Genomic DNA, 16,553 nt, shown 5'->3' on the forward strand with positions numbered 1-16,553 from the left:
CCCTCTTACTATTTATTTACTACTCTTTTTGTATTTGATTTTTTTTTTAATTTTTAATTTTATTTAATGGTTAAGGAAGTGACTATTAATAAACTTATATATTTTTTTAATTTTTTCTTAATGATTAAGAATGTTAAAAAAATACATAAAATAAAATGATAAAAAAATAAAAACACTATAAATAATAAATGGGTAATAGATGGATAGTAACCCTATCACTATCCTATCTATTAGAGGGTGTTAATGCCCCAAAACCGGCACATCCGTTCCAAAGCGAGCTGCCCTGGGAAACCCATCTATTTCTAGCTTGAACGGTGCAATCCAAGTGGGTGGCAGGTCGAGTCGGTTGATATAAAAAATTGAAATAGATTTGGTTTGAGTTTTAGAAGTTACAGACATAAAAGCAAACGTCTACTATAGGTGAAAAGAAAAAACCACAATTAGGCTGCAAGCCTTTATTCTGTATGCCTCAGTCAATAGGCATTAGATACACATCACAAGGTTTCAAACCTAAACCTCTGGCCATTAGGCCTTAAGTTACAATAACTTAAGAAAAATCAACTATAAAAACACATTTACGTTAACGCATAATAGAACTTTTAAACATATTAGAAACTATTTATTTTAAGGATTAATGAAAAATTTAGTACATTGGTTCTACTCATTTTTCTACAATTCACTATGTTTCACAAGCTGGCATTAAGCTGACTTCTTTCCAAATATACCATTTCTAATAAATTCATGGAACACCCACAACACTCTTGAGAGAATGCCATAGAGTACCCATTTGGATCGGGTCTCTTGTTTGTATTCATATCTTTCTACACTTGAAGAACCTCTCTAGCTCCTCAAATGGCCTTTCTGTTGGGTTATGGAGCCTGATTTTGAACTGAAAAAATGTCAAGCCTAGAGTTCGCTCTTTCTCTGCTCACTCGAGCTTGTAAAATAGAACTAGAACTGGCTTGAGACATGGAATAGAAGAACAAAAATCTCCATCTCTTTGTATTTTCTCACTTCTTTTTTTTTTTTTTTATGAGGTGATGTGGAACCGTGCCATGACGGATTAGTACCCAGCACTTGCGCAAACTTAACTGTACATAACAGTTATATTCTTTACATCATCCGACTGATCAGTAGGTGAATCTTAACAATAATTTTCAATTATTTAATATCATAACATAAGATAATTAAAAAATAATGATAAAAAAGATGGTGAGCAGGATGGATCAATCACAATCCATAAGAACCCAAACTATAAATCACATTTTGTGCTTGGAAAAAAAAAAAAAGCATTGTAACAATACACCTTGGGGCACCTCAACATGTAACCTTTTGCTTTTTATCCTTTTTTGTTGGATAATTTAATTCAAAATCATAATCGGTGAGAGATATTGAAATATTAAATCATAATTAATAATTCTTTCAAAAAAAATTCATAATTAATAATAATAATAATAATAGAAACTAGCCGTTGGGTATCCAAATTCAAATTGTTTGGTCATAAAGAGTAAGACAAAAGAATAACAGAGCGCTTCTCTCTCTCTCTCTCTCTAAACCCTCGAAACCGTCTTTCATTTCACGGTAAATCTCTCTTTAACACTCCCCTCTCTCCTTCCCTCTCCAGCACTTTCTCTGCGTGTGTACATACTTCTGCTCTTCGTGTTTGGAGGGTTGTTGATCTATTCGATTGGTTTCGCCTGCTCGGATCCGATTGTTGCCTACTGAAATTCTTGAGTTTGGAGGCTTCCGTAAGTATTTTTTCTTTCCGTTTGTTAATCATTTACACTCTTTGGTATATCTATTTTGTTTAGATCTCAGCATTCGATGCTGAAAGCCCAATGGCTAATCGAGAATATTTATCTATTTCTTTTTGTGTTTACTGTTTAATGCCAATGAAGATAAAATAAAGTCCATGAGATTTGGTTTTTCTTATTAAGTTTCCTTCTATGACTCAATGCGACTTCTTTGATCCGTGTTTGGAAATGGAATCTTTTTGGCTATTTTAAAGTCATCAGCTTCAAACTCTTAACAATATGGAAGTTAAAATTAGGAATTATGTGGAATTTGTGTACAAATTAGGAAATCTTTTTATGATTTTATCTCAACTGACAATGGAAACGAGTAGAAAAAGTTGGTGAAAAAAATTATATAATAATAATAATAATAATAATAATTAATATTTCGTTCTTATTCATGTAGTTCCTGAATATAAGATAAACGAAATAACTTCAAAATTCTCACTTTGAAAAGTTTATTTGGACTTATTCGACCCGTTTAATTTTTCAGCGTTTTTGTTCAAAACAACAAAACCATGAAGAGAGTAAATGGAATTTCTTGAAAATTGGCATGCTGAGTGAAAATATCTGGAATGAATAGGATAAGGGATAAGTGAGTAGAAGACTGAATTGATTTCCGAAAATTCGAAAACTAAAAAGTTTTAGTGTTTATTTTTGTTTAGTCTTCATTATATATTGTGCTATATTTTTGTTGTATTTGAAGATTTCTGGCTGCAAAACACGGAGAAAATTTAAAACAAATGAAGAATTATGCATTTCTTTTTTCATGCATGCCACTTTTTTTGTTGGTTCGTTTCTTCCTTCACTACGTTTTAATGTACCCTTTAGAGGGTCAATATTGAATTTCATTCGACAAATCATCTTCATCATTCTGATTGTTTTAATAATTATGTGATTCTAATTGTGTTGTCATAGACTGACACATGATGGATTTTCAGAGTATTTTCCAACTTGATAGCTCCTGATATCCTATTTTGTGTCGCATCCAGTGGCAGTTTGATTCTACAGCCTCTACTAACAGCCTCTTGTAGTAGAGGCCTAGTTTCCCGCTTCTTCTTGGTGTTCTTGGTAGTGCTTAAGAATAAAAATGACGGTCAGAACACCAGGAACACCAGCTTCAAAAATTGATAGGACACCAGCATCAACCCCTGGAGGGCCACGAGCTAGGGAAGAGAAGATTGTAGTTACAGTACGGTTAAGGCCGTTAAGCAAAAGGGAGCAGTTAGCCAAAGACCAAGTGGCATGGGAGTGCATTGATGATCACACAATTGTGTACAAACCACCAACTCAGGACCGATCAGCTCAATCAGCCTCATTCACATTTGGTAGTTAATGATGTTATCTCCTCTCCTATATATCCTACCTATATATCTTTTTTCCTTTTTCTTATCTCAAAAATCTTTGGTTGACTACTTAAGAAAAAAGTCGTCAGTTAATAGTCTCTTATATTTGCAGATAAAGTTTTTGGTCCTGTGAGCCTAACTGAAGCAGTATATGAGGAAGGAGTAAAGAATGTTGCCCTGTCTGCTTTGATGGGCATCAATGGTAGCAAAATTTTTAATTTGTTTATCTTGGCTAGCTTTTAGTGTTGTTTTCAATTATATAACCAATTATATATCTAATTGCAGCAACTATTTTCGCATATGGACAAACTAGCAGTGGTAAGACGTACACAATGAGAGGAATAACTGAGAAAGCTGTTAATGACATCTACAGGCATATAATAAATGTAAGCTTTGTCAGAACCTTATGTAATCATTTCCGGGAATTTTGGCTCCTGATGAGAAACCTTCAGCTGTTGCTTGAGTTCCATATGGTGCGAAGCATTGTACTCGCTTTTTTTTTGGGGGGGGGGAGGGGGGGAGTTAAAGTATGTTTATACTATGATAAATTAATTTCTTACGTGATAAATTTTTGAACTCAAGTAGGGGGCCATGTCTAATTCTATGTGTAAGTTGGGCATAGATGGGAAGAAATATAAGCATGTATAAAATATGTTTAAATCCTTTGAGGTGATCGTGGAATCCCCCTGATGTAATGTGGAGGGGGCTTTTGAAAAGAGAATTTTTGTTTTGATACACGGCCAGCATAAACTGTTAAAGTACGTTCATACCAAAAGTAACTTTGATAAATTTCTTAACTCAAGTAGGAGGCCATGTCTAGGTATACATGTAAGTTAGGCAAAGATAGGAAGAAATATAAACATATTTTTTTGTGTTTAAATCCTTTGAGGTGATTCACCCCACCCCACTGCAATGTGCTTCACCACTGATTCTCTGGTTGATGAAACTGATTTACTCTTTGAAATGATTGCAGACCCCTGAGAGAGATTTCACAGTAAAAATTTCTGGACTCGAAATATACAATGAGAATGTTAGAGACCTGTTAAATTCAGAATCTGGTCGCAATCTGAAACTGTTGGACGATCCAGAGGTAATGTATCCACAATTTTTTTTAGGACTCAAGTGCTTTGACTTTGAGAGAGTTTCCCCCCTCATCAAGTGGAATTTTTTTCACTCCCTGCATGCAGAAAGGTACTATGGTTGAGAAGTTGGTAGAGGAAACAGCAAGTGATGATCAGCACTTGAGAAAATTGATCAGTATTTGTGAGGGTAAATAAGCATTATCCTTGTGCGTGATTTAATTTAGCTTCCTTAATATGTATTTCTTGGTTGGAATTAATAGTTTTTCCTTGGTTTTGTAGCTCAAAGGCAAGTTGGTGAAACTGCCCTTAACGATAACAGCTCGCGGTCACACCAGATAATAAGGCTTGTAAGTCTTGTGGATCTTGATTTCTTTTGATGCTTCTTACATGAAGTCTCTTCTAACATGCTAATCATTGGCTTTTTAAACAGACAATTGAAAGTACTCTGCGTGAAAATTCTGATTGTGTGAGGTCTTTTGTCGCAAGCTTGGTAAATACAGACCATTCTTATCTTTTTTTTCTTCTAAATTGAATTTTATCAGTAGTTACTTTCATTACAATATATTAATATCTGTAATCTGCAGAATTTCGTTGATCTGGCTGGGAGTGAAAGAGCTTCACAGACACATGCAGATGGTGCTAGGCTCAGGGAAGGATGCCATATTAACCTTAGCTTGATGACACTTACCACAGTAATTAGAAAGCTCAGGTCAGAATCTACTAGAGCATATATTTCGATCTGGAGACATAATAGACATTTAAAAGCCTGCTTCCATTCCAACCTTACTATTTTCTTATTCATTTTTGCATTTACAAGACTTTTCCTCTCTCATGCAATTTTACCTGTTGCAATTTGGCTCTAGCAAAGAAACACATCTTCCTACCATACATGAGAATCTCGACTATAGCTTCATGCTCCTTAAGTTATAGGTGGTGAATCCAAATAGAATACGTCATCGTGATTTAATGTTTTGATGGAAGCCTTCAGATCATATAGATCCAGAACATAGGATCAGGTGTGATTTGATAGAAGCCTAAGAATCGTATAGATTCCCGGAATGCAATGCTTAAATAAATAGTCAAGAGTTGATCACTTGGTGAGCATTCTGTAAAGAGTGCAAGAAGTATTTTTTATGATGTACACATTCTGCTAACTGCTAAACAGCTTATTGGTTTTGATTATATTGTGATAAGTCTGTTATGTTAATATTCTGTACTCACCCCTTTAATCATTTACACGCAGTGTTGGCAAAAGAACTGGCCATATACCCTACAGGGACTCAAAACTCACTCGTATATTGCAGCACTCGCTTGGTGGGAATGCACGCACTGCCATCATATGTACTTTGAGTCCAGCACTGAGTCATGTTGAACAATCTCGAAATACTCTTCACTTTGCCACCCGGGCGAAGGAAGTAACGAATAATGCACGAGTTAACATGGTACCATTGCTTAGTCCTCACCGTGTTAATTTGCCTTTTCCCAACTGGTTTTATATAAACACAATCAATTATCCGTTTTTTCTTAAACATCTTATCAGGTTGTTTCAGACAAGCAGCTAGTGAAACATTTACAGAAGGAAGTAGCCAGGCTGGAAGCAGAATTGCGCACTCCTGATCCATCAAAGGAAAAAGAATTGAAAATCCGGCAGGTACATTTCAAAGCATGTTTGAATTGACCTTGGAGTTAATGCGGTGGGTGGAATCAAATCCCTGATAGTTATGTAACATTATTTGACCACGTCCAGATGGAGATGGAAATTGAAGAATTGAGACGCCAAAGAGATCTTGCACAAACTCAGGTGGATGAATTACAAAAAAAACTTCAGGAGGACCAGCAGGTCTCTCTCTCTCTCTCTCTCTCTCTCTCTCTCTCTCTCTCACTCTCACTCTCACACACACACACTCACATAAACGAGATACATTATTTATTTAAACTTTCTCACCAAAGGGAAAAATAGTTTCAACTTTACCTTACATTTCTATTGTTCAGGGTTTAAACCCATTCGAATCACCCCGTCCATCTGTGAAGAAGTGTCTCTCCTATACTGGTGTGCTATCACCAAAACTTGAAGGCAAGGAGATAGGCCATGGTGACAAAGTAAGAAGTATGATGTTAAGGCAATCAATGAGGCAATCATCAAGTGCACCATTCACCCTTATGCATGAAATTCGCAAACTAGAACATCTTCAGGAGCAGCTTGGAGAAGAAGCAAATCGAGCACTTGAAGTACTGCAAAAGGAAGTGGCTTGTCATAGACTGGGTAACCAGGATGCAGCTGAAACAGTTGCAAAACTGCAGGCAGAAATAAGGGAAATTAGTGCTGTGCGTTCGGAACCAAAAGAAGTTGAAGTTGGAAGTATAGTTGCTCCAAATAAGAGTGTCAGTGCTAATCTGAAGGAAGAGATTACAAGACTTCATTCGCAGGGCAGCACCATCGCCAACCTTGAGGAGCAGCTTGAAAGTGTTCAGAAGTCGATAGACAAATTGGTAATGTCTCTTCCAAGCAATAACCATCAGTATAACAGTGAATCACTGCCCAAGACTAAGAAGGAATCAAAAAAGAAGAAGTTACTTCCTTTGGCTTCTAGTAATACTGTCAACCGGCAAAATTTTATAAGATCTCCTTGCTCCCCTTTGTCTGCTTCTCGGCAAATTTTGGTTCCTGATATTGAAAATAGATCTCCTGAGCATGATGATCATGTGTCCACTGAGACACTGACAGAGTCTGAAAAGGGGACACCAACAAAGAGTGAAGAAGGTGGAGATATCTCATCTAAGGAAAACAATTCAGGCTACAGACGTTCTAGTTCGGTGAACATGAAGAAAATGCAGAAGATGTTCCAAAATGCGGCAGAAGAGAATGTAAGAAGCATAAGAGCATATGTAACAGAACTGAAAGAACGTGTGGCCAAACTTCAATACCAAAAACAACTACTTGTTTGCCAGGTACAACCTACTTGTCTTCATAGTTGTTAAGTTTGTCTTACTTTGTCCCCTAGGTAGGGAAGTTCATTTTATTCACTTTGTGTAGTGAGTATAGTCACTTCTGCCATTCTATCATTTCATATGCATCTTTTTACGTATTCTAGGTTCTGGAGCTTGAAGCAAATGAAGCAGCTGGGTACAATGTGGAGGATGAAGAAAACACATTTGAGCCAGCAGAGCCACAGGTTCCATGGCAAGTAACTTTCAGGGAGCAAAGGCAGCAGATAATTGAGTTGTGGGATCTCTGCCATGTCTCCATCATTCATAGGACACAGTTTTATTTGTTATTCAAAGGGGATCCAGCTGATCAAATTTACATGGAAGTGGAGCTTAGGCGCTTGACTTGGTTGCAGCAGCACCTAGCAGAACTTGGGAATGCAAGCCCAGCTCAAATAGGAGATGATCCCCCAATCTCTTTGTCATCAAGGTTTTTCCTCTCTCTCACTCCCCACCTTTCCAGACAACTTATGACAACAACCATTAATCAGCACTTTTAGTTATCCAAGGTTACCGAGCTACAAAAGGTTGTTCTTAGTGACAGAAAAATTAAATTCCATATCTTGTTCTATGTGCAGTATTAGAGCATTGAAGCGCGAAAGGGAGTTCCTTGCAAAGAGGGTGAACTCGCATTTGACTGCAGATGAGAGAGATGCATTGTACATTAAATGGGATGTCCCACTTGAAGGGAAGCAGAGGAAGATGCAGTTCATAAACAAACTTTGGACAGATCCCCATGATGCTAATCATGTACAGGAGAGTGCTGAAATTGTGGCAAAGCTGGTAGGCTTCTGTGAAGGCGGCAACATTTCAAAGGAGATGTTCGAGCTTAATTTTGTGCTTCCATCTGATAAGAGGCCATGGCTTATGGGCTGGAATCAAATTTCAAACCTTCTTCATTTGTGAAACTATTTCATTTGTTTGTAAGTAACATTCTTATCTCTTGTACATGTAATTGAGTTTTGGGGCTTTCCTCCATAATGTCTTGTTATTTCTTTCTTGTGTGACTGATCAAGCCACAGGATTATAAAATAATTAATTCCCCTGGTATCCATCTGATTAGAAATTTTGGATATAGTTAGTTACAGTGTTTTTGGTTATCTTAAGGTTTCTTGTAGGTTTCAACCAAAAATTGGGCACTGGCAATACTTGCCATAAAAGGGTACACTGGCAGCATGAATGATAACTATCTTAAACCTGCACCATTACTGTGATTACTTTTTATTAATGGTATGGCACTTATGGATGAGTGCTCAAGATTAAATCATGAATTCAAATTGTATGGGGCAAACAGAAATTATGTTATGCAGAGGCTATTTTGCTTCTAAGCATAATGAATCTGTTCTATTTTTTCTTCTTTGATAGTTTGCCATTCTTCAGCAATGCTAGTGTCAGTTATAAGAACTGCAATAAAACTATCCTTTCATGGAATGTCGATTGGAAGGATTATTGATTCCAGCCCGCGACAAATCATCTCATTGGAAAAGTCTTCTTGCAAGCGAGTTCGCGCACTAATGTTGAAGACGAAAATAATTTTCGCGAGATAGAGGACCTCTTCTTCTCTCAAAAGTTTTCTTCTTTTGTTTTTTTTTTAATAAAAAAAAACTATGTAAGCGTCGGTACGCGGTTTGGTGCGCAAACTCGCTTATACCTAGCTAGGCTCGTTTTGCAGTCCACTTTCCATAGTAACCATGCAAATACGAATGAAGCAAAATGCTAATATTTAAATTTCACCTACTTTTTTTGGTGTTCATTTTTTAAGGAAAGAAGATCTCTAGCTAGAAGCTTTGCTTAACAACTCTTTATCTCTGTGTCTCAAATGGTCTGGCAGATTTGACAAGATCTACTTATCTTCCAATTTCTGTTAGGTGATTAGTACCTCTTCATCTTTGTATCTGTCTCACATGTTTCATGGAAAGATATGCATGATGGAACTTCTAATCCAAATAAATTGTGAAATGCCCTTTTCAATTTTCAATTTTTATATGTATGTGCCCGAGACGTGGAGTCCATATTCATCCCATTCGTCTATAGTGGGGAATACTGTGTGTGTGTGTGTGAGAGAGAGAGAGAGAGAGAGAGCTTTAGGAAACATTGCTATGATTCACCATTGATGTTGATAATGCATAAATTAGTGGCCTTGGAAGAACTAGTAAAAGTATATGATAAATCACACCAACAGATCACTAGGGGAACATGTGCGCATGACCCCGCATTATTACAACCACAACTAGTGCTTCTACTAGCATATGATATAGGAGAGACCACACCCAACTTCAAAAGTAAATTAACTCTCTAATCTCCACCCTTAAGCTAATACATCAAAGTAGCATGATGCATATAGAATGGAGAAGTCCTTCCTTGAATGTTTTAGGGATCTAGCACTTGGGGAAGGGAGTTCCACAAGTGTTTGCAACTTTCCTTGCATTGGGGGAGTCGACAAACTTTTTGAGGTTCGGGTTCTTGAGGTACTGGCAGAGGCAGGGTTTCTGTTCCTTGATCTTACTGCAGCACAGGGAAGATGGTGGATTTGAAGATGTAATTGCACCCACACAGGGGCTCAGCTGTGTGGGGTTGCATGTTACTGCCATTGTTACCTCTGTTTTTGCCAGGAGCAGCACCAGCAGAGTGCACACTGCAATGTATGATGCCTTCATTTCACTCACTTGAGGATGTGGCTAAAGATGTGTGTGTCTGTATGTCAGTGTGTGTGTGTGAGAGAGAGAGAGAGAGAGAGAGAGATGGTGGGGTGTGTGTGGTGCATTTGGCTGGGGTTTCCTTTCAATTTATAGAGGAGATGTGGGTAAAATGAACATCGAAAAGGAACAGTTAGAGTGAAAAGGATTTTTCATATCATTCATCTCTGATCTGAAAATTGTTACCAAAAGAATTGTATTTGAAAAATACAAAAGAATAGAGGCCTTCTACTTTAAAGTTGATCCAGTGCATAAAGAAGGAGATTATTGCCTACCAAAGGATCTAGCATGCGAAGAAAAGTACTGTTTGATCCAATGATTGCAGCCGATTTTAAAAATTTTTTTAGAGGGCAGCTGTCCTCACATTCTATTCTTGGCATTCTGCCCACAAAAATTGAGTTTAGGGAAATCATTATGCTTGAGGAGGATGCAGCCCATTCGACAAACAGCTTATATCAATTTTTTGTATCGTTTTTTTTTTATTATTTTTTGAAATATTTGGAAATGGGAGGTTTCGAATCCAAAACTTCTATTTTAGAGGCTGAAATTTATGTCAATCAGACCACAGAATTTTAACAATGCTCGAGAATGGGAAAGTTTCAAACCTTTTTTTCCCGTATGAAATCGGCTTGATTTAAGTTTGATGCTTCCTGATGAATACATCTTCATGTTCTATTGAAAAGGATATGCCAGAATAAAGTAGTGAATTGAAAAAAAAAAATACTCTCCTTTTAGTTTTCATTCTGTAATTAATTTACCCTTATGATAATGACAAAATGAACTGTGTAAGCACCTAATGTGAGAGAGAGAGAGAGTATATTCACAACAACACTACGAAGAAATCAGCCGAATAGCACATTAAAGTCAAGCAGAAAGATTTTCTTTTTGTAATTATTTTTACACAAAAGTCAGTAAGCTTTATCTGGTTGCAAGAGCAATCATCATTTCGCAGAATGCTTTAGTGATAAATAAATTTTATAAAAATAAATTTATAAATTAAAATAATTTAATATGATATGATATATTAAATTATAAAATTATTTTTATAATAAAATAAATTTAACGTATTATATGTAATTATATTAATTTATAAATTTAATTTTATGATATTTTTTTTTATGGATGCAATAGCATCATATTAACTATTTTTTGTTACATATGGGTGGGTACTGCAAGAAGACTGTTTCCCTGCCAAAAGTCATCTCAATCTGATTAGCTCAGGCTTTAAACGTTCCCTTGTCCACTAATTATGTACACATCTCATATCCAGATTCAAAAGCTCTACTGATAAACACAAATAGCTGATCTGTCTTTGGTTTTAAACTTCCAATACCTAGAAGTTTTCACTTATCTTCAGAAACTAGTACCCAGATTGGTCTGCAGCCAATGTTCTCGTGTGTTGTATGGAATGACCTTTTCTTGAATAGCAGGCCTGAATCAACAATGATTTGCATGAAATTGCCGCATCCACCCAACTCATATATTATTTTTCTGAGTAAATCTAACATATTCTAGAGTGAAAAAGCAACACTCTTTCCCACCCATCATGACAATCTTAACTGTAGAGAACTAGACCTCTACCCACTTATTATGGAGCGCACGCCCACACACACATGGGCATGTTCATGTACATGTACATATGCATAACAATTGCTGGGTGCATGAAAGTGCAGTGTCCCACTTCTTAGTGCCACTTTGGTGTCCTGATGATATGAGTAATGGCTGCATTTTTTCAGTGGTTTTCTTTGTTGAGCCAAGTGCATGCTGTCATCATTAGTTTGATCTGCACTAATGAGTTTTGTGTAATCATGATTGTAATCACTAATCATCCTTAACCCTTTTATCTGTAATGTTATTGTTATAGTCCCTTGACCTTAATTCTGGTGCCAACATCAACATGTCAGAGTGGGTTGGTTAGCTACTAATGGAAATAACAATGGAAAGAGGAAAGAATTCTACAGCCTTTGTACACTGCACATGTAACCCGGGTTTTGTCTTCTCAATAAAAGTTATTTTGTTGTGTAGGAAAAAAACCAAATGTGCCAGCTGATATTTGTTTTGTAAAAGCTTTTGTATATTGAAGTTTTTAGTTTTTCACCCGAGTTATATACATTTGTGTCGAGCAGGATTTTATTAGAATAAATTTTATAGAAATGATCATTACAGTCATGAATGTGCAAGTATCGTGTAATTAGTTTAAAAAAAATGAATAAATATAAGATTCACATGAAAAAAAAAATTAATTTTTTAATAGTAAATCTCACTATTTTTCAAAATGGTTGTACAGTACTTATACACTCTACGACTGTATATAACATTTCTCTAAATTCTATTTGTAAGTCTATTTATTGACACACTAAACATACTGTTGATATAGAAGTCTAACATATAAGAAAAGCACAATACTATGTATAGTTTTCAAATAAGAATTGTATTGTAAGTTTAATTAATTTTATCTTTAAATTTTTTTAAAATTATAACAATATTCTTATAAAAATAATATTTTTTTTTATTTAATAAAAAACTTATACATACAATCTCATTTCAAGATTATAAATAGAATTTCTCATAAAAAAAATATATATATATATATATATATATATTGATATTTTGAGTTTTTTCCGACTGATTTTTTTCAGTTGCGTTTGCGTATAGACTTACAAGTAGCAGACATCATTTATTAAACCTTGTACTCTTGTTCTGGTCAAGCGATGGGGACAAACAAACAAGAAAAAAAGGTGATTACTCAGGAAAAAAAGTGATGAATTGGACCCACGACACATCAAATTTCATACTTGGTCAAAATGTAAGTGGTAGATGACTTGACTTTTTTAGAGAGTAAACTTTTAGAAGGGACGTGTGAAAGGAAGAGTTATTTGTAAGCATTTGCCAGTTTGCCTTTGTAAGTTTGTAGGCCATTGGCAGGCGAGCTTTCATCGTACTTGATATTTGCAACAATTGTCTCCGCTTTTTCTTGTGATGTATAAAGGATCTTGTGCGATTCACACAATGCTCATGTGTGTGGTTCACATGTAACCTTTACTGAGAAAAGAAAAGGCAATGCAATAGATTTTCTGCAATTTGGTGTTCGAGAAGAAAGGGGAGGGGGGAGTGTTCTTCACAAGATCCACCAAAACTTGTGGTGGGAATTTTCCCTGATGTAATTTCTTAAGTCGGACTGAGAGACAGTTGTAAGTTTGATGTTTGTTAATGAAGTTTGTTTCCTATAAAAAAAAAAATGAAGAAAAATACTAATATGGCACAAAGGGATCGCACACACTGATGTGGCACACTGCTTCTCTATTATTTCTTTCTTTCTTTTTTCTCTCTTTCTCCCCCCTCTCCTCATACCTCTCCCCTCCTCCCCTTTCCCTCTCTCTTTCTCCCTCCCAAGGTGGTTCCTGACCACCACAGACGATCAAAGGACGGCGACCGTCGACCACGAAAGCCGTCGACTCAGATCCCGACTACCACGGCCACCTAGCGGTGGCCATGCACACAGTGTGTGAAATGTGCACGGCGAGCTGCCGTGAGCTCCCCGTCGCCGGTGCTACTTGGACCACATGTGTCTTCTGCCCACCTTGAGGTGGTCCCAAACCACCATGGCTGACATAAAGAGAGAGCACAGGGAGAGGGCAGGGGTGGCAAGCATGGGGAGAGGGGGAGAAAGAAAGCAAAAAAAAACAATAGGGAGGAGATGTGGCACACTAGCAATGTGCCACATTAGTGTGTAGAATTCTTTTGTAAGATTCTTTTGTGTCTATAGTATTTTTCTTTAGGTTAAGATGCAATATTTTTTCTTTGATTCCCGCACTTACTACCTAAGGGAAGAAAAGACATGTTCCATCCATTCTAATAGACTTTTGTACCAGAAATTCATTGTCTCTTCTATCCTTCCATTTCCACCTATCTTATCTTTTCTTTCTGTTCACTTTTCCATACTTACTGCAAGTCTTAAAGTCTACAGTTAAATTGTACGACTATACAGATATAAGTATTGCTGTGTGGTGTCTTGGAAAAATGTCTACTACGAGTTTGCAGATTGTCCTTGTGAACACCAAAAAGAAAATAGAACACATTTTCATGTACTAACTCAAGAACTGAAAATCCCTTTAGCCATCTAACTCGTTTATTCAAAGCCAGAAATTGGTCACTTTTACCTTGTTGTTTGGTGCTAAGTTCCCATGTTGAAAAAGAAACCCAATCGGGGTGTGAAATAAAATCATTAGAGCGTGAAAATGGATCATCATTGATCTTACTCAGAGTGAGAACTGAGAAGTCTACTCAGTCGAAATTAGAGTGCTTGATATCATTATGTGGACCCTTAAAACCATGGTACTTCATCTCTTTAATCTTTATTCTCAGTTGATAAGTAATGAATCTTTTATCAATAAAGTAAGTAAAATTTTTCGATGGCAGTGCTGGGTGGTGTCTAATTAAAAAACAAAAAAAGCCCACTATAAAAGATTTTGCAAAAACACTTCACTATCATAACTACCCCACCACTGGCTGCTTTCCTGTTGGGACAACAAAGCTCCTACAAATTACAAGAAAATTATAGTAAGAGTAACACAAATAATTCATGCTAACTGTCCAATCTTTTATTTTATTTTATTTTATGTCGGATAATCTTTTTAAGGCAAGGCCCTTCGGATCCACTTCTTCAAAAGAAATTTTGGTCCCGTACACCGCACTCTCGAAAATTTTCCTATACGAAACTGGTTAAATCACTGACTTTTCACCAGGAGTATAGCCCCTAGAGATTGTTTGCACTCAAAGAAATTTGAACCTTGACCTAGGGGAGTATACCCACAAACCCAAAGTCTTTACCACTTAAGCCAACCCTAAGAGTTAACTGTCCAATCTGATAAAGCTTAGATCCCTTATTGAGATTTGAATTGAAGCCACCTCTGCAACAGTCATGATATATGCTGATGCTGTGCTTGTTTTATTAAAAACTGGATCCAATAAAGCGTTTCACAATCTTAATGAGTCAAGCATGCTTAGTAACAGAAGTACACATGTTGTACTGTGTAATTTGGGGTCAGAGTTATTACTTAGGCATGCCTATGCAGCAACTCTTTGCAGAAAATGGTGGCCCCAGAAGGTAAAGAGAAGTGGGTTTCATTTAATTTAAGGAGCTTTATATTTAAAAAATAATGTATTATCACAGCACCTTTAGAAATCATAGTTTCTAATTACTATTCTGAGCACTAGCTTCTTAAAATGGTAGGTTTGAGATACATAATGTTAACCCTATTTAATTTATCGCACTTTAACATGCTCAAGTCAACGGATGAAAGATGCAACTAAATGTGAAACAAAAAGGCCATTTTCCCAGTGTGTTTTATTTTTTTATTTATTATTATTTTTTTAATGTTGAGAAACATCTCCAAGGTAGGGCCCTTTAGACCCATCCCTTTAGAGTAAATCCCGATCCCATGCACCGCACTCTTAAAAGTTTCCCTACACGAAACTGGTTAAATCGCTAACTTTTCACTAAGAAATGTGATCCCAAAAGATTATTTGCACTCATAAGGTGTTAAACTTTGGATTTTGAAGGGAGTGATATCCCAAGACGAAGGCCTTCATCATTTGGACCAACCCCTTGGGATTATACCCACCAAAATGATAATGGACATATGCATGATAATCCGAAAATTTTATCCGAAAACCTTATTACATATATATCCTAGCTTCAACTGGGTAGTGATTTAAGGTAGAATCTCTAATTTTCAAATAAAGCTGTAGTGTATAACTAGGGAACCATTAGGTAAGCAACCATTTGATCCAAAACATGCTCCTTCCAACTGAAATTTCCTTGTCTAATCAATCTAATGTACAGCAAAACATGCTCCTAATCCCCTCTACATGCTCTTCGAGTTGGACAAAAATCATATGACCTGGGAGATCTGGCGAGGCCAATGTAAAGCATCATGTAATAAGTGGAAATTCAACTTTCCTTTGGAATGATAGTTGGCACCATTAGGGACCATTTGCTGCAGAAATGTGATCAAGGAATAGTGTATGACTCAATCAGCTGGATGACTGCCACTGTTTCAAGTGTTATTCTAGATGGTAGATGTAATTGTCATCCTATCTGAGCTTAAGATTCAGTAGAAATTAGTCTTTGACCCGTGCAATGTGTGCAAATAATTAAAATAGAATAGTTAGGAGATGAGAAAGTCAAATGGATAAATAATGAAGAATCAATAGTTATATTAAGGTCCTTTTAGATTTAGAGATGAGTTGAGATGATTTTAAATAAGTTGAATAAAATATTATTAAAATATTATTTTTAATATTATTATTATTTTAAAATTTGAAAAAGTTAAATTTTTTATTATATTTTATACAAGAATTTAATAAAGTTGTTTATTCCAATAAACGCTTTTATAGTCTTGTTAGCTTTTCAGAAAAAATGGTCACTATGAAGAGCAGGCTGTTGCTTTTGCAGAAGTACTATGGAAAGCTTAAATCAATTTTCTTATGGATGTGTCTATTTTGAAGGTTTTGGAGAAGATTTGTTGCAAATTGTTACATAAACAAGCAATTGAAGGATGGATTCAGAGCTGACTATTGCTCTAAGCACTTGGAAAGGCAAGTTCTTTAAAGTGAAAGGAATTCTGGCAATTGCATGCATTTTGAAAA

The 16,553-nt window shown here is 36.1% G+C and overlaps 2 protein-coding genes across 2 annotated transcripts; one reads left to right on the forward strand and one right to left on the reverse strand.

The window, feature by feature from the left end:
• The first annotated feature begins 1,536 nt into the window (after positions 1 to 1,536).
• LOC109010674 (kinesin-like protein NACK1) lies at positions 1,537 to 8,401 on the forward strand. The gene is made up of 15 exons (XM_018991570.2): positions 1,537 to 1,748; positions 2,786 to 3,121; positions 3,252 to 3,341; positions 3,425 to 3,525; positions 4,113 to 4,229; positions 4,327 to 4,408; positions 4,501 to 4,568; positions 4,652 to 4,711; positions 4,806 to 4,930; positions 5,465 to 5,663; positions 5,762 to 5,872; positions 5,969 to 6,061; positions 6,214 to 7,170; positions 7,314 to 7,636; positions 7,785 to 8,401. Exons 2-15 carry the CDS (start codon positions 2,884 to 2,886, stop codon positions 8,110 to 8,112), a joined length of 2,892 nt encoding a protein of 963 aa, XP_018847115.1. The 5' UTR covers positions 1,537 to 1,748; positions 2,786 to 2,883; the 3' UTR covers positions 8,113 to 8,401.
• A 1,065-nt stretch (positions 8,402 to 9,466) lies between these two features.
• LOC109010671 (non-specific lipid-transfer protein 2) lies at positions 9,467 to 9,982 on the reverse strand. Its single transcript, XM_018991569.2, has one exon. The coding sequence runs from the start codon at positions 9,861 to 9,863 to the stop codon at positions 9,585 to 9,587; it is 279 nt and encodes a 92-aa protein (XP_018847114.1). The 5' UTR covers positions 9,864 to 9,982; the 3' UTR covers positions 9,467 to 9,584.
• Between the last annotated feature and the right edge of the window lie 6,571 nt (positions 9,983 to 16,553).

This window comes from Juglans regia, chromosome 15, assembly GCF_001411555.2.
Source record: "Juglans regia cultivar Chandler chromosome 15, Walnut 2.0, whole genome shotgun sequence".
In the NCBI taxonomy this organism is placed as follows: Eukaryota; Viridiplantae; Streptophyta; class Magnoliopsida; order Fagales; family Juglandaceae; genus Juglans; species Juglans regia.